General features: G+C 35.2%; 1 protein-coding gene across 3 annotated transcripts in view; it reads right to left on the reverse strand.

Moving 5' to 3' along the window:
* Positions 1-2,537: 2,537 nt before the first annotated feature.
* The window catches only part of SLC30A5 (solute carrier family 30 member 5), an 81,167-nt gene continuing 64,985 nt past the window's right edge, over positions 2,538-18,719 (reverse strand). The window contains exon 13 of one of the 3 annotated variants that reach the window (XM_074201284.1): positions 2,538-17,225. In XM_074201284.1, coding sequence (XP_074057385.1) covers positions 17,055-17,225 — 171 coding nt within the window. In that variant the 3' untranslated portion in view covers positions 2,538-17,054. The remainder of the gene's footprint in view (positions 17,226-18,719) is intronic. The other 2 variants (XM_074201285.1, XR_012471593.1) reach the window with 2 other exon arrangements.

Here is an 18,719-nt window from a genome sequence, read left to right on the forward strand (position 1 = left end):
TCCATTTTTATACATGTTTCACATTTAATATTTATACACATATTTTTCCACATCTTGTATTTCCATGTTATATACATATTTCCGGATTTAATGCAATCATACATATGTATATTTTCTAGTTTACTTTTTCAAAATGCTAGCATGTAGCCCACTCATTGTATGCTCATTGTCCCAAATTGTTTCACTGTTCTGGGGCCCAGCATCATGTGTGAGAGTGGAATTGATGGGGAAAAAAAAAGTCAAGTCATACACAAGGGGGACATTAGTATTGTCTTAAGTTCTCTACAACATCTGAAACTAGAACTCTATTTCTCCTGGTATACTTTCTCCTCTTAGGTCTATCCTCATCCCTCACAAATTATGTATTCATACATAGCACTTTCTCTTTCTTATGCCTTGCCACTTTCAGTCCTCCAAAACCTAGAATACAATCTCTACTTATCCTACACTTCTCAGAATCCCTGATTTCCTATGTTTAACATAATTGTACATATATAACCTATATCAGATTACTCGAGAGAGGGAGAAAAATGTGGAACTCAAAATCTTACCAAAAAAAAGAAAAGTTGAAAACTACATGTAATTGGAAAAAAAATAAAGAAAAATCACACTCTCCAAAAAAGAATCTCTGATTCCCTTCAAGACTCAGTTCAAACATTACTTTCTAGATGAAATTTTTTTCTGAACCTGGACCTGTCATAGCCTGATGTCTTTCTTCTCAAAATTGTTTTGTATTTTATTTATTTGGTATGTATTATATGTATATTCATTTTTAAATACATGTTTTACCAGGGAAGGGACATCTAGGAGCCTCAGTGGATAGAGTGCTGGGTCTGAAGTCAGGAAAACATCTTTCAGTGTTCAAATGTGGTCTCACTTTACCAGTAGTATGACCCAGATAAGTTACTTAATCCTGTTTGTCTCAGTTTCTCATCTGTAAAAAAGAGCTGGAAAAGGAAATGGCAAAGTACTATATCTTTGCCCCAAAAAAACCCAAATGGGATCAGAAACAGTTGGTTACAATTGAAACAGCTAAAAAACAGCAACAACCTACTTGGAGAGGCAACAGGAGCTCCTTAAGGGCAGGGTCTGTTTCATTTCTGTCTTTGTAGCCCCAGATACTAACCCTGATTGGCCCAAGGTCACTTGTCTAATTTCAAATTGTCTTCCATCTTTGTTGTTGTCATTTCAGGAGTGTCCTACTCTTTGAGACTTCATTTGTGGCTTTCTTTGCAAAGATACAAAAATGGTTTGTCTTTTTTTTTTCTAACTCATTTTACAGATGAAGAAACTGAGTCAAACGGTTAAGTGACTTGCTCAAGGTCACACAGCTGGTAAATGTCTGAGGTCACATTTGAACTCAGGAAGACAGTCTTCCTGACTTCATTGTGGCTTGTATTCTATATTCTGAGCCATCTAGCTGCAGTCACTGGATGGAACAGTGAGTAGATCACCAGTCATGAAGTTAAAGATTTGAGTTCAAATTTTGATCACTCACTAACTGTGTGACCTTGGGCAAGTCACTTAACACTGATTATATCACATCTAGGACCATCTCCAGTAGTGCAGATTCCTATCTGGTTACAGCAGCTCCTCACTCAATCCAATTCACATGCAATCTCTTTCCTTAGGATTTGGTCTTCTAGGACAAAGGACAAACATCACCAATCCAGACTTCTAAAAATAAGTTCTTGAAAAGTATTGATTAATTACCTTCTCAGTTCCTCCAGGCAATTCTTTAATTCAAATCAGAAGCCAATCAGTATCAATAGAAGAGGAATCTAGACTTCCTCTCACAGGTCCCTATTTTTGATTGAAATACAGGAGTTATGTGACAGTCTTAAAAAACAAGAGTTCCTATTTTATGAAGACTGAGTAAATCACTTCACCTCTTAGCCTCAGTTTCTAATCTGCTTATCTGTAAAATGTTTACTTTATAGGTTGTGTAAAGATCACCTGAGATAGTGTATGGAAAGTGCTTTGCAAATGTTAAAGGACTTTAAAAATGCTAGCTATAAGTCAAGTCAACTAGCATTTATTAATTGCCTTTTCAAGGGCTGGCTAAACTCTTTGTTAAACTCTTCAGGCACAAAGTAGGACAAAACCAGTGTCAGTCTTCAAGGTGCCCACAGTTTAAAGGAAGAGATATTGTCTGATATGCTTTTTGAATGGAGGGTGGATAGGATGCAGGAGACTTAAGGCTGGAACACCAACCAGCTGGCTACTATAAAAATCGAAGCTGTATGGTAATGAGGGCCTGAGTCCCAGTATTGAGGGAAAGAAAGGAAAATCCAAGAGATCTTACTGTTATAGAATTTACAGAGCTTTACCTCAAATTATAAATGAATGTGTTTGTATGTATGGTGAATTGAGGTTGATTCTTACATTTTCCTGCCTGGGCAACTTGGATCATGGTTGTATTCTGGTCTGTAAAAGGGAACTTAGGAAGAGGGGAGGATTTTAAACAAAATTTAGTTTAATCTTATTTTTAATTTTATTAAATATATTTATATTCCATTAAATTGTTTCATTCATTCATTATTTGTGATTGTCATTGAGTTTAAGAGTTAATCTACAAAACATTCAATTCAAGATGTACAATAGTTGGAAATGCAAGACTCAAGGTAGAGGACTAGACTGAATAAATAGAACTGATAATAATGTACATTTGTTTATGTTGCCCACTTATATTTGACTCTTTTTGATTCCTTTTGGGGTTTTCTTTGCAGAGATACTGGGGTGATTTTGCCATTCTTTTCTCTAGTTCATTTACCATATGAGGAAACTGAAGCAAACAGGGTTAAATGACTTGCCTAGGGTCACATAGCTAGTAGGTGTCTGAGGTCTCATTTGAACACTGGAAGATGAGTCTTCCTGGTTCCTAACTCAGGGCTCTAAATGCTATGATACGTAGAGATAAATATTGAATCCTTGAAAGATGAGATCTTCAAGTGAAATAGTATAGAGGGAGAAGAGAAGAGGACCTAGGATAGAACTCTGGGGACTACTCATGGTAATTGTTGAAGATGTAGGGAAGGAGTCTAACAGGTAGGAAAAATAGGGAAAAAAACTGACAAAAACCTAGAGGGAGGGAAAGAGAAGAAGAAGAAGAAGAAGAAGAAGAAGAAGAAGAAGAAGAAGAAGAAGAAGAGGCGGAGGCGGTGGCAGTGGCAGTGAGAGACAGGAGAAGGGGAGAGAGAAAGAAAGGGAAACTGAGAGACAGGAATGAGATAGAGAAAGAGATAGAGACAGAGAGTGCAAGGATGAAAATTAAGAAAAGGTCATTTGATTTGGCAAGAGTGCAATTTCAGTTAAATGATGGTGGCAGAAAACAGAGCGAAAGTTGAGAAAAAAAGGAGGCACTGAATGTATATAGTTTTTTTCAATTTATAGAACAATAGCAGTTGGAGATGATATATCAATATCAAGAGAAGATTCTTGGAGGATGGAAGACAGGTACAGGTATCAGCATGAAAGAGATAGTGGCAGAAGGGGTCCAATTGATATGGGATGAGGAGGGGAAAAGGAGTTCTTTTTCAGTGAAATATGAGGCAAGGGTCTCAGCTGAGAGGGCAGGGAGAGGGGGAGCCATAGGTTTGAAGAGAGATAAAAATATTAAGAAAAGCTGCAAGTTGGTTCAGTTAGATAAATGTAAAAAGATCTCCCTGCTTCATAAACAGCACAGTTCCGTAATTCCATCCATCTTCATTCATCAGCCCAAATGCAAGTAAAGGCAGTAGGTGGTGGGAGAGATCCAAGGCTGGGGCTAGGCAGGGCAAAACCAAAGTTAGGATAAGGAGGCAAGAGACTTGAGAGAAGAATAGAGTCCAATTGGGTCTAGGTATTCACTTACTATCCCTTTAATAATATGTTTTATAATCTTGCTGAGAATTGTTATTATCTTATTATTTGTAGATTTCTCCACTCCCTCTATTTTGAATATCAAGACAACTTTGCTTTCCTCTGGTTCAGCAGTTTCTCTCCAGTTCTTCACAATTTTTCAAAACTCAGACAGTAGCTCAGAAATCACATCTGATAACTCTTTCAGTATCTTGTGATATTTGGGCCCTGTAACTTGAACTCATCAAAGGAAGCTAAGTGCTTATTTATCTTGGATTTTTAGCTTGCTTTTAATCATTTTTTTTTGCAGAGAAAATAAGATTAAGAGGTAGTTTTATCACCTCTACTCCTAAACCACAAATACTCAAATAGAAATTTTTATAAAGTACTGAATATAATACCAAGAAAAAGAATCTCTTCCCTCAAGAAGATTACATATGTGTACATATTTACAAATATAAAATGAAAACAAAAGTTATGTCTCAAGGGAAAGAAGAGTAGCTTCTGGGAGCAGGAAAAACCTCATGTAGGAGCTTGGAAGTGAACTAGAATTGTGGACTGCAACCAGGCCTGGGGGAAGGGATGACCGGAGGACAGGACAAGATAAAATCACAGAAGTGAAATGCTATTTATGAGGAGGAATGTGAAGTACCTAAAGGAGCAATATTGATTAAGACTGGAAAGGTTGGTGAAGCCAGATTGTGAAAGATTTAAAAGCCAAAGGAATTTGTCTTGATCCTAGAGGGAAAAAAGGAACCTGGTGAGCTTCCTGAGCCCCTAAAGAAGTGACAAGCCAGACCTCTTATTTTTTTGTGATTGTTAGGTTGTTTTTCAGTCAAGTTCAACTCTATGGCTATGTGGGGTTTTCTTGTCAAGGGTACTGTCATTTTTTTCCTCTAGCTTATTTGATAGATGAAGAAACTGAGGCAAATAGGATTTGAGGGACTTGCTCAGGTTTATCACATGGCTAGTAACTGTCCAAGGATGGATTTGAACTCATGAAGATGAATCTTCCTAATTCCCAAAACCAGTGCTCTGTCCACTGTACCACTTTAGCTGCCTGACCAGTACTTTAGGAATTTCATTTTGGTAGATTTGATTGGCTGATAAGAGAGAGGCTAGATACAAGAAGACCAATTAGGAGGCTACTGCAATTAGTTGGCATCTGTTGTTACTGTCCCTTTCATTTCATTACTCCCCGCCCCATATGATTTTTAAAATTCTTTTTTGTTGTTCATAACTTAGCAGTAGTTCATTTTAAGTTTTAGATTTCCTGATCAGGACCACTGCATTTTTAGAAGCTGGGACAGCTACTTTAAGAGTGCATTTTTAGGTCCAGTCATATCTTTATTTTCATCCATATGCATATACTGCGCCACCTAGCCGCCCCTACATATATATTTTTAAATTACAGAATTTCATTCCATCCTCCCTTTCCACCTCCCTCCCCTCAGCGGCAAACATTATGGTTAGCATTGTACATACATATTTTGATAAACATGTTTACAGATTAGTATTAAGTTTTAGTATTAAGTATATTAAGTATTCTTTTCAGTATGAGGAATTAGGATTAAGGGAGGTACATAAAGGATAATTTTTGTAAGTGTTCATCAGGTTCAGAAGGGTTGGGTTTTTTGTGAGCTGTTTTGTTTTTCTTCCTTTGGATGGGGATAACATTGTCCTTAGCCAGCCTAATACAGTTGTCCTAGATCTCAGAACTGCCGAGCGAGCTGCTTCCATCAAAGTTGATCATCTCCCAATGTTGTTGTTGATGCCTACATTGTTCTCTTGGTTCTACTCCTTTCACTTAGTAAATCATTCCATGTTTCTCTAGAATCCAATCATTTATGGTTTCTTATAGAACAATAGTATTCCATACTATTCATGTACCATAACCTGTTTAGCCATTCCCCAAGTAATGGGCATCCCCTCAATTTCCAATTCTTTGACACTACAAAAAAGAGCTACTATGATATTTTGGAACATGTAGAATTTTCCCCTTTTTTTATAATTTCTTCTGGATATAGGCCTAGAATTGGAATTGCTGGGTCAAAGGGAATGAACATTTTTGTTGCTCCTTTGAGCATAGTTCTATATTGCTCTCTAGAAAGGTTGGATCCATTCACAACTCCATCAGCAACTCATTAATGTCCCAATCTTACAACTCTCCAACACTGATCATCTTCCCTTTTTCTCATCTTAGCCAATCTGATACTTGTGAGATACCTCATTGTTGTTTTAATTTGCTTTTCTCTAATCAGTAATGATTTGGAGCATTCTTTCATATGATTATATATAGCTTTAATTTTTTCATCTGCAAACTGTTCATATCTTTGACTATCAATTGTGGAATGACTTGTGACCTTATAAATTTGATGCAATTCTCTATATATTTTAGAAATGAGACCTTTATCAGAGCTCCTAGTTGTGAACATTGTTTCCCAGCTTTCTGCTTTCCTTCTAATTTTGGCAGCATTGAATTTATTAGTGTAAAATCTTTTTAATTTAATATAATCGAAATAATTTATTTTTCAGTTAAAATGTGCTCTAATTCTTGTTTGGTCATAAATTTATCCCCTTTCCATAGATGTGATAGATGGAATATTTCTATTAATTTACCTATGGTGTTGCTCTTTATGTTTAAATCCTGTACCCATTTGACCTTATTTTGGTGTAGGGTGTGAGATGTGGATCTATGCATAACTTTTGCCATACTATTTTCCAGTTTTCCCAACAATTTTTGTCAAATTGTCGAGTTCTTATCCCAGAAGCTGATGTCTTAGGGTTTGTCAAATAGCAGATTGCTGTAGTCACCTCCTGCAGTTTCTTTTGAACCTATCCTAATCTACTGATCCAGTATGCTATTTCTTTTTTTAAAGTTTTTTTTTTTTGCAAGGCAAATGGGGTTAAGTGGCTTGCCCATGGTCGAACAGCTAGGTAATTATTAAATGTCTGAGGACGGATTTGAACTCAGGTCCTCCTTACTCCAGGACTGATGCTCTATCCATTGTGCTACCTAGCTGCCCCCAGCATGCTATTTTTTAACCAATACCAGACAGTTGTGATAACTGCCATTTTGTAGTATAGTTTTAGATCTGGTAGAGCTAGGCCACCTTCCTTTACATTTGTTTGGTATGGCACTGAATAAGTAATTTAATTTGGGTAGAATCGTCATTTTTATTATATTAGCTTGGCCTAACCATGAACAATTGACATTTTCCCAATTATTTAGATCTGATTTTATTTGGGTGAGGAGAGCTTTATAATTGTGGTCATATAGTTTCTGAGTTTCTCTTGGGAGGTATTTTCCCAATTATTTAATGTTGTCTATAGTTATTTTAAATAGAATTTGTCTTTCTACCTCTTGCTCTTGGGCTTTGCTGTTCATATATAGAAATGCTGATGACTTTTGTGGGTTTATTTTATATCCTGCTCCTTTGCTGAATTTGTTAATTGTTTCAAGGAGTTTTTAAGATGATTTTCTCTAGTTCTCTAAGTTTACCATCATATCATTTGCGAAGAGTAAAAGTTTTGCTTCCTCAATGCCAATTCTGATTCCTTCAATTTCCTTTTCTTCTCTTATTGCTATAGCTAGCATTTCTAATACTATAAAGAATAATAATGATGATAATGGGCATCCTTGTTTCATCCCTGAATTTATTGGAAATCTGAGTTTATACCCATTACATATATTTGATGGTTATAGATACTATTTATTATTTTAAGGAAAATTTATTCATTTATTTATCCATTTATTCCTAAACTTTCTAGTGTTTTTAATAGGAATGGATGTTGTATTTTATCAAAGGCTTTTTCGGCATCCATTGTGGTAATCATGATTTCTATGTTTAATTATGTTGTGTTTTCCTAATGTTGAACCATCCCTGTCTACCTGGTATAAATCTTACCAGTTCCAGTCATTTCTAAATGAGTGCTGCTAGTCCAGTGAATTCCACTACAAAGAACTTCAAGTATTCTTACACTGAATTCACAGTGTAATTAATTAACACTGTACAAATTCTTCCTATAGGAAGTCATGGGTATAATTGATATCCTATTGTTTATCTTCTTAATGGGTTGGGGAGGGGAAGAATTTGGAGGTCAATATTTAAAAAAGAATGTTAATGAAGAAAGAAAAGAGGACATGGTTCTTGCCCACAGTGATGAATTTATAGTAAAATTTTGTGGAGTACATGGGAGATGTGTGGACCAACTAGAGCATATAAGGCAGAATATAAAATTAAATTTTGTGGGTATTGGCCAGTAGTCTCTAAAATGGAGGACACATACACCAAAATAGGCATGGAGGATGATGCGCTAAAATTAAAATTGAGAGCATCATAACTGTTCAGTATTCTTGCATCTGTTGTCTATTTTTGCTAACCTTTTTGTTCCTACCTGTGCCTAGTGCAGATTAACCAGTTATACATAGCTCTCTCCATGGGAGACATTATTGGGATGGGTGATTATCTCTTGCCCCTATCCATCATTCCCCACATGCCTTTGTCCTCTGATCTGGGCTTCACAAATCATCACTCTACCTTTTCCCATGATCCTAGGCTGCAGTAGGGAAACAAGTAAACTTGATCTCATCTTCGGTGAGATCTTAACTTGCCTGACTTCAGGGAAGAAGGAAATTTGCTGGGCTAATTTCGACAACTTTTGCCTATTTGGTATATAGATCTGAAAAATTAATATCATGATTTAGTGAGACCAATGGGGGAGCTTCAACATCTGAATCAACAGCAGCTGGGGCCTTCAGAGTCCGAATTGGGAAAGCCCCAGGCAGTGTCCTCTCCATGGGTGAAACTCCGGATTAGTGATGCTTTCTCTTATCTATGTTTATGTAGGTTTTGCTCTTTTTATTATATTGGGACTTGTTGGTTACTTTTGCTGTAAAACTGATTTATTTCTACCTGTTTTATAATCACTTTATTAAATATATCCTTTTTAGTTTTGTTGGTGTGAATGTGTCATTTTGTAGGAGCGAATCGAAACCAAACAAGTTTGTATTCTATATAAATAATTATACAATTAAGTTTAGTACTGTTGGGGGAAGGGGCCCAGAAAGGCAATTGTGAGAGAACTCACATAGACAGGTACATTTTCTGTTTCAGTCATCCTTTCTTACACATAAGCTCACTGAGTCAAGCAAAGAAGGGGTTTAAGATAGTTGATTCACTGTGGGGGGAAAGGGGATTGCTTATAAAGATTTTGGGCCTCAGGTACCCCATAGATTAGGGAGTTTTTCATTTGCAAAGTTTTCAAGAATGGAGTTTGAGAGGAAGGGAAGACAAGGAAGAGGGCCTTAGAGATAATGGTGCAAGATTATGTTCTTTCTGAGAAACTGAGGTCAGTTTACAAATGGAGAGGAGAAGAAATAGCCAGAAACTCCAGAAAGAGAAAACTGAGGAGGGGCTGGCTACCAGGTTAGCATGAAGATCATTTCCTGATGAAGCCTCATTTAGGATTTTTCTGGCATGCAGCTCAACCTGGTGATTTATTTATGCAATACAGCAGGAAGTAGTTGCTGGTGATTCTTGAATATCAGAAAGAGTATGAGAGGTGTCATTGGGAAGGAGTGAAACAGTGAAGGTTAAGTTAGAAAGAATGGGTTCATGGAGTCAGGAGGACCTGAGTTCAAATATGGTCTCAGACACTTAATAACTGCCTAGCCTTGGGCAAGTTACTTAATCCCACTGAATTAAATAAAAGGGGGTGGAGTGAGATCTGGCCAATCATAGAGGTTATGAGTTTTCTGAGAAGGATTGTCCTGCTGAGAGGCAACAAAAAAAATTAACATTGCCAAATTGCATTACAATTTAGAGACCCATTCTTTTTGGCCATTTCAGGGTATATTGAAACCAGGTGATAATTACAGGGGCAGATAAAGGTGACTTTGCTTGATCTTAACAGCTCCAAATTTGACCAATGATTCAAAAAACCCAAAGGAAAAATCCTTGGGAGTTGAAGAAATCTTTGGTCTTTCCCTGTTTGCCACTTCCTAAGAGAGGGAAAGTGAGAAAAGGAGAAAAATGATGCCACTTTGCAGAAGGTGACTCTTCTGTCAGTTTGGCTAAGTCTATTTGCTAGGCAGGCCCCTGAAACCTAAAGTGACTACCACCTTCGAAATGTTGGGACTTTCTAGAGACCCAACACAGAGAAGTGAGTTGGGAGACAGTGATGAGCAGAGAAAAATCAAGAAAAAGCACCTACCTCCCTTTGGCTAAAAGAAATTCCCAGTTCACAAAGGGAATCCCATTTAGGTCCCAAGTTTCAGCACTAAGAAATGTTGGAAGAAAGGACCCAGAAAGGTTCTAGGGACCCCACCCTGATTTATAGATGATTATGGAGAATTCACATAGATAGGAAACTGTTTGTCAGCCTTTATTATGTGTAAGCTCATTGAGTCAAGGATAGAAGGGGTTTAAGATAGTTGACTCAATGTGGGGGGAAAAGGGATTGCCTATAGAAATTTTGCACCTTAGCCAGGTACTCCTTAAACTGGGGAATTTTTCATTTGCAAAGTTTTAGAGGATGGAGTTTGAGAGGAAGGGAGGGCAAGCAAGGGAGTCTTAGAGATAATGGTGCAAGGTTATGTTCTTTCTGAGAAGACAGTCATACTGAGGTCAGTTTACAAAAACGGGCTTATGTTAGTAGTTCTGTGACCTCTTCCCACACAAAGCTAGGTATTATATCAATTAACTCTTTCATTTCAAAGTCCCCAAGTTAAGCACTTCAGTTAATCTCATCAATACAAGAAAAACTGATGAGATGATTAACTGGAAGAATCAAGAAGTTGTCATTAAGTAACTACACTGAACCCACAAGGACAAGAATTCTGAGAGGAGAAATAAGAATAAAAAGCTTATACAAAAGAGAAAGGAATGCCAATGTGGTGAACATATTTGGGGGTGTTTTAAATCTAGGACTTTCTAGTGGTTGTCTGTTGAGTATTTGCATTTTGCCTTTGATTCCAGTACTTCTGGATAATTTTTAAAAAATATTTCACTAATATTGTTTGTTCTTCCTAGAGTCCCACAACACTGTTCTCACCCTGTTTTCCTATCTGTCTGACAACTTTCAGGTCTCCTTTAGTGTATCATCTTATCTCGCACTTCTTTAGCAAGTGTCCTGTAGAGCTCTCTCTTAGGACTTCTGCCTTAATTGGGCGTGCCATAAGTCCAAGTATGACCTCTGCATAGATGATTATCAAATCTATATTCTCAAAACTCAACCTCACTAAGTCCAAAAGAGCTCACATTATTCTACAGTGTCTACCACAAAACTTATTTAAGTTAGCACTATCCTATCATCTAAGTCATCTGAGTTTGTAACCATGGAATTAGCTTTAATTTTCCCTTTCCTAGGCCTCCATATTTAATCAATAAGATCCATTCTTCCATATCTTTTCATTAATCTTTGTCTCATCCACCATTCCTAGGATAGGCCTTCTCACCTAAATTACTTTAAAATCATTCTAATTCATCTTAACTTCTCTCTCCATGTGGCTACAAACCTGGTCTTTTTAAGGCATGGGTCTATCACTCCCTTATTCTGTAATCAACAAGGATTTTCCATTACTTATGAGATAAAAAGAGCATATTCCTTAGGCTAACCTTTACAATCCTCACAATCTGACTCTCACCTACCTTTTCATTCTTCTTTCATACCTCTTTATTTTAAGAAGGCAACTAAGTGGTTTACTGGATAGAGTACAAAGCCTAGAGTCAGGAAAACTCATCTTCCTGAGTTCAAATTTGACCTCAAAAGATTTCTAGCTGTAAGACCCTGGGTAAATCACTTAACCCATATCTGTTAAAAAAAAAAAAAAAAAAGAGAAGGAAATGGCAAACCATTATAGTATCTTTGCCTAGAAAACACCTAATTGGTCAGGAAGAGGACATTACCAAACCACAACAGAATCCTTCATAAACACTAAATCTAACAATCATTACTAATTACTCCTCAAATTTGGCATTCCTTTCTCTTGCTTAATTTTGTATAAGCTTTTCCCCATGCCTGTCTGTAATACCTTTGATTCTTATTCCTGCTCTCAGAATTCTTGTCCTTATAAGGTTCAGTGTAGTTACTTAATGACTTCTTGATTCTTTCCAGTTAATCATCTCATCAGTTTTTCTTGTATTGATGGGATTAACTGAAGTGCTTAACTTGGACTTTGAAAAGTTGGTCTAATCAGGCTGAGCTTCCCAACTTCTGTTTTCATTAGTGTAATTTCTATCACCTACTGATGATAGTTAAAAAAAAATTGCTACTAAAATTTTTGTAGTCTTTTCCATTTTTTCCCCCTTTGGTTTGGATGCTTTCTGTTTTCCTTCAGCTTTGATTCCTAAATGTCCTCAGGATGACAACATATTTGGGTCTAGACTTTACCTTATACTGCTTCTCTGTTTTATGAGTCAGTCAGTATTGTTTATAAATTTCCATGACCTTTTCTAAAATGTTTTACAAACAAATTTGTATTCCAAACCATTGTTGCCTTTTGCTGTTATCTCTCCTTATTGTCAATCAAGTATTTATGGACTAATGTGTTTTTAGGTTCTTTTGATCTTGTAAAGGAATGGATTTATGCATTTAAAATTCCTTTATATCATCATCATCATCATCATTATTATTATTATTATAGTAAACAATCTATACTTATTTTATCCATTTTGATTAATAACTTGTATGAATCAACCAAGATGGAGTTGGTTTTAATTAAATAACTGTAATTTTTTGTTCTCTTTTAAGCTTTGTACCATTTTTAACCTTTAAACTAACAAATCAGTAGTCTGACCACATACAGAGGTGATTCATGAAGAACTCTGATGGCAGTTTCAGGTAATACCTAATTAATTTTCTGTGATGCCAAATGATTCCTGATTCTTCTCTCAAATAAATTTATTAGTATTATATGGGCCACAAGACTTTTGTGTAGTAGCTTCTCTCATTCCTTATTCTCTCTCTTTTTTTAAATCTATTACTACTTATTTGAATAAAACTATAAAAATGATCATGGCAGATTTGGAGAATGTACTTCTTAATTTAAAAAATGAAATTGGGGCGGCTAGGTGGTGTAGTGGATAAAGCCTTGGAGTCAGGAGTATCTGGGTTCAAATCCAGTCTCAGACACTTAATAATTACCTAGCTGTGTGGCCTTGGGCAAGCCATTTAACCCCATTTGCCTTGAAAAACCTAAAAAAAAAAAAAAAGAAATGTAATTCCTTATTACTGATCAGTTTCTCAATGCATTCCTCACTAAATCCCACCTGGGTATACCAAGTATATGCTATAGTGATTGAAGTCTTACTGAGTTTAAAAATTTTCCTACCTATTCATTCTCTGCAAAAGACTTAATTGCTACAATAATTTTTATTTAGGGTGGTCTTTTTACAAATACTCATCTTGAGCACCTCAATATCGCATAAATTCCCTATGATCTGTTTTTTGTTATCTTTTTGACAAAATGAACTCTGTTAACTCCTTTTACTATTTTGCATATAGCTAAGACTGCCAAAATTAGTTTGGGTCAGTATTCACATTGACAAAATAAATACTTACTATAAGATTAATAAATTATTCAAAGAAACTTAAAGTGTTTAGTCTAGTTTACTAATTTTCTTTAAATTACACAATTCATTACCTATTAATAAAGTCCTTAAAATAATGCAAACTATTGTTTGCTAAAGTTGGCATGAAAACAAAACTCACCTTGCAAGATGAAATGAAATGACATGTCATTTTAAACATTAATTTTAAAAGATTAAAAATATTTTCAAAAATGGAATTTTAAAATCCATACAAAAGTTAACACATTCCACTTACCACTATAATGAAAGAAATGAGCTAACTGATTGTTCAAAATCTGGTTTTTTCTTTAAAAATGAAACCCCTCAACAATCCATGTTATGTTAAAGTTTAATGAAAAAGCAAACCCAAATTTTATTTATTGCCTTTTTGGCTTGCTTACATATAACTTACTAGAAAAATCTTTATCATGAAAAACTATCATATAAATGAAATGATCATTAATAGTTTCATAATTGAAACTCAGTTCAGCATTCATACACAATAATTCAGAATCTCTACTGGCAGGCAAATTATTGCTCTGAGAAACTTTCATATCATCACAAACTAAAAAACACCTCTCAATAATATGTTGTTATTGATCAATGATATTTATTCTTGTTCAAATCTGCAGTAAACAAAGAAGACTTTTGTTTTTTTTTTTAACATAGAAGACTTTTAAAGGGGTTTAATTTTATGACCACTATCACATTTAATTTAGCACAAAACAGATGGGTGGGGAAGAATAAATTCTTGTTTAGAACTGGGATTGGGAATGGACTGTGATTTCATTGCAGCTTGGCACTTTTTCCTGAAGCATAGTTGCTGGGGTCACATAGCTAATATGTGGCAATGATAGGATACAAATTATGGTATTCCTGATGTAAGGCTTTCTATTCACATCACAAAGCTGTCTCTAACTTTAAAATTGAAAAATTAATTATTTGGGATGAGACATTCTAAAATATCTATGAAATAAAAGCTTTGTTGAGAATATATTTAAAAGTTCTAAATGGGTAGTATTTAAGGATAATTTTTTTTGTCTTTCATTTTTGAAGACCATGATATGCACAGGAAATGGATTTGAGGGGGTGCCATGTTTAGTCACCAACCTTACTTTCTCAGAGTCATCTGGGTCCAGTGGCCAGATATGAATCAGGATGACTGGAGATGACCCTGGATGCAAGGCTATCAGGGATAAGTGACTTGCCCAAGATCCCAGAGCTAGTAAGTGACAAGTATCTGAGGCTGGATTTGAACTCCTGTCTTCCTAAATCCAAGACCAGTGCTCTATCCACTGTCTCAAGGTATTAAGGACAGTTAAATGCAAAAGGAAAGTAATTTATTCAAGTTAAGTGGAACATATGGATGGATTTTGTTGCTTGAGTTATTTTGTGATAGGGCACAAGGAGTAAGGATGAGTGGTTATAATTTTTTTTTTATAAATTATGGTAATTATGGTGGTGCTGTATTCCACCCACTCATGCTTTGAAAAGCTTTAAAATATGAAATTCCATTTTTCCTATTTTCCAAAGGATTAACAGAGTGAATTAAAGTGAAAATACTGACTCAAGGTACAGACAGAATAGAGGAAACAAGAAAAATCAGATGATTCAGACTGAACTTAACACGTGTTAATATCAAAACCATGATACCATATAAAACAATAATAGGATAAGTAAGAGGATGGCCTCAGAATGAAAATAAGTTAACGTAAATGTGAAAATTCTTTGGTAAGGAAAAAAATATGAGCATAATGCAAAAAACAATTTTCTTTAGATTTCACATTTTATCTTTTAGAAGAATCCATGTATAATTGCAGAGCCTTCTCAGACAAGAAATTTAAGAGAAGTATGTTTTCTGAAATATTTTTTTTTGCCTAATTAGCACAAAATCGACTACTTTAAACTTCCAAGTAATGGAAAAGAAAATTGGAATTGGAGTCTCAGGACCCAAGGCTAAGTCTCAGTTCTGCTTCCTGTTACTTGTGTAACACTGGGCAAAGAAAGCATTAACTTTTCAGGACCTTGGTTCCTTCCTCTCTAACATGAAGGGTATGGTGGATGAATTGTAAAGTTGCTTTTTTTTCCAGTTCTACTCAGGAAAAAAATTTAAATGTCCCAGAAAGAAGTTGAGTTATCTGATTGAGTCATTAAAGTGAACCAGGAAAAGTAAAGAACAAATCAATCATTCTGGTTTGCTGAACAGAATTATAGTTAGCTAGGGGTCTCAGTGGGTAGAGCTGTGTTCAGACTGGACTTAACACACCAACTAGGCTGTATGACCTTGGGTAAGTCACTTCACCCATTTTCACTAGAAAGAGAAATGGCAAAACTATTCTAGTATCCATGCTAAGAAAACCCTATGGATAATATAACATGCTATGATTCATGGAGCTACAAAGAGTTGGATGTGATTGAACAACAACAATCTCCTTTTTCCTATGCTTCTCCTAATTCCCAACTTCTCCTTGTCCCTTTTTAAGAACAGCTAGATGGTGCAGTGGATAGAACACTAGGACTGGAGTCAGGAAGATCTGAGGTTTTTTTTTTTTAGCTGAGTTCTAATCCAGGTTTAAATACTTAGTAGTTGTGTGACCCTAGGTAAGCCACTTAACTCATAATTCAGTTTCCTTAACTGTAAAATGAACTGGATAAGGAAATGACAAAACACTCCAATATCTTTGCCAAGGAAACCCCAAATGGTGTCAAGGAATGACAAAACAAAATCATACTTAACAGTCAATCCACCTATGCACCAGATACAACAAATACTGCTTACCCATTGAGGAAAAAACTTGCCATTTTAGCTGCCTAACAAGAAATAGAATATTCTACTGTGGAAAGAAACAGAAAAAAATCAGTGCCAGTTTTACATCTTAATAAATAAGTATTGATTTGCAAATATTGCTAAAAGTAAAATTATTTTATCAGTTCCTTTGTTTTCCAATTTCTTTAAGGAATCAGTTTAAAAACATTCCACGATTCTGTATGATTTCCTAATTCTTATTTCTTGTCTTGAATTGGTAGCTAGCAAGTACCACTCAAATTAGGAAATTTGAATATAAATTTAAAATGGCAACAGAAAATTGCTGGATGTAAAATAAAAAGAATATTTAGGAAGAAGACTTATGGTACAGAAAATTCATAAATATAGAACTTTAATTCCTATTTTGTTTTGCTTGGACTTGCAAAAAAATTCTAAGTCAAAGTTCAAACTTTCATTTGAATCCTTGTAATAAATGTGTAAATACATATTTACAAAAGGAGAATGTGACAGAAAAATAAGCACACTGAAGCAATTTCAGCCTTTTTTTGCTATAACACATTATTTCTATTTTCTCTTAATTGAACATGAAAAATTTGTGTTTGTATATCCCCAAGGATATAAGGTATGCTGTTGCTGACATAGTAGGATTTCTTTTTAATAAGCACAAAGTATAGTCATTCAAATTGTCATTATTCACATATACAATCAATGTTTCACATGTACAATCAGCCCAATTCAAAAATTCCTTTAGAAAAACCTCTTGATCCTATAGAACTGAGCTTTAAAAAAATTCAAATACAGTACATCGTTTCTGTACATTTATGTGCATTTTCCCTTAACATTATTTATAGGCAACCGGCAAACCATATTTCATGTCACATGATGTAAGTGCCATCTTTGTAGTATTTCATGGATTCCATCTGTTTTGTCATAGCAAGGACGTCGTGGAAACCTGTACTTAGGCCAGACATATGTTGAAAGTATGCCTCTTTTTCCACCTGGACTGTCAAATTGTTCACTCCAGCATCTTTAAGTACTCCTGTAACCTAATTAGAATTACAAGAAATTGTTAAAAATTTAAATTAGGAGATGTTAGCTAACATCAGCATGTTAGCATTATAACCTAATAATTTAATAGTTTTCTGAGGCTTCCAATAAAGTTTAATAAACAAGTCATTCTTAAGTCTTTCATCTTTCAGGCTGTTCTCCCAATTCCCTCCCGTCTTTCGTCTTTCTGTGCATTGAACTAAAACTACTTAGGAACTTCAGGCTAAATTATAAAAAAGTAACTTGTTGGGCTTAGATAACAGGACAGATAGGTAGATTATATTTTAAAAATTGGTGAATTTTCAGTCAAATAAGCAAAAAAACCTCCCAATATACACAAATGATAATAACACTGTAAATAAAAACAATTAAAACTGAATGCTGTGAAATTAAGATAAAACTTTGCTCCAAAGAAAAGATATGATAAAATTTTCAATCACTCTAAGGTTTTGAAGACAAATTGATAAATTTATATATTGGTTCTTTGTTTTTCAGTTTCTTTAAGTAACTCTCTACCCCTTCTTTTTTATTCTTATAAGGGATAGCTCTTTTAGAGGCAATAAGGGGAAACATATAGTGGGAAATGTTAGGTGATGTAAAAACAAAATATAGCAATACAAATATTTAAACAAAAAAATGGGTGATAATACTAGAACTCCTCATAACTTCTTAGTATCATAAACATTCTATCTTCCCTATTTCAGAAGAGGTGTATAAGACTAAATCCATCCAAGCCCTTAAAAACCTCCATTCCTCACCTTTTATCAGAGAACATGCCAACTATTCTTACCCTACCCTTTCCTTCTCTTCATATTCTTTCTCTTCTCTATTAATTGCTTACTATCTATCTATAAACATGTTCAGTTTTAAAAGGGCATTCCCTTGACCCAATTAGCTACCCTCTTATCTCTCTCTTCCCTTTCAGTCAAACTTCTTGAGAAAATGGTTTACATTTGATGTCTCCACTTCTGACCTTTGTAATGAACTGTTCTTTTTTTCACTCTTCATCTTTGATCTCTCTGATCAGCCACTATTTCTGGAGAGTCCTCCCTTGGTTTTCAGGATTTCATTCACCTCTTAATTTCCCCCTACCTCTCTAATTATTCTTTATTTTTTTTTCTTACTACCCTGTTAAAGCAAATGGTATCTTAAGGTTTCCTTAGTTCTCTTTTTTTCCTCAGTAAATTTTCCCTTCGCAATTTCATTTAATCCCACAGTTTCAGCTATCACCTCTCTGCACAGGAGCCTCAAATCAGTATATCTGACTCCAGATTCACATCACCACTTCAACTTCCCTTTGAACATCTCTATTTGAATATTTTACTGGCAACTTACCAGTGCTTTTCCTACTGTACTTGATACCTTCTAAATTTCCTCAAAGGCCATCCCATCTTCTTCCCTTCCTACTTCAAATTTATCCTTAACATTATTAAATGACTAATTTTTCTTGTGAACCGTCTGGTCATGACACCTCTGCTCAAATACTAATAATT

This window comes from Macrotis lagotis, chromosome X (genome assembly GCF_037893015.1).
Source record: "Macrotis lagotis isolate mMagLag1 chromosome X, bilby.v1.9.chrom.fasta, whole genome shotgun sequence".
Lineage (NCBI taxonomy): Eukaryota > Metazoa > Chordata > Mammalia > Peramelemorphia > Peramelidae > Macrotis > Macrotis lagotis.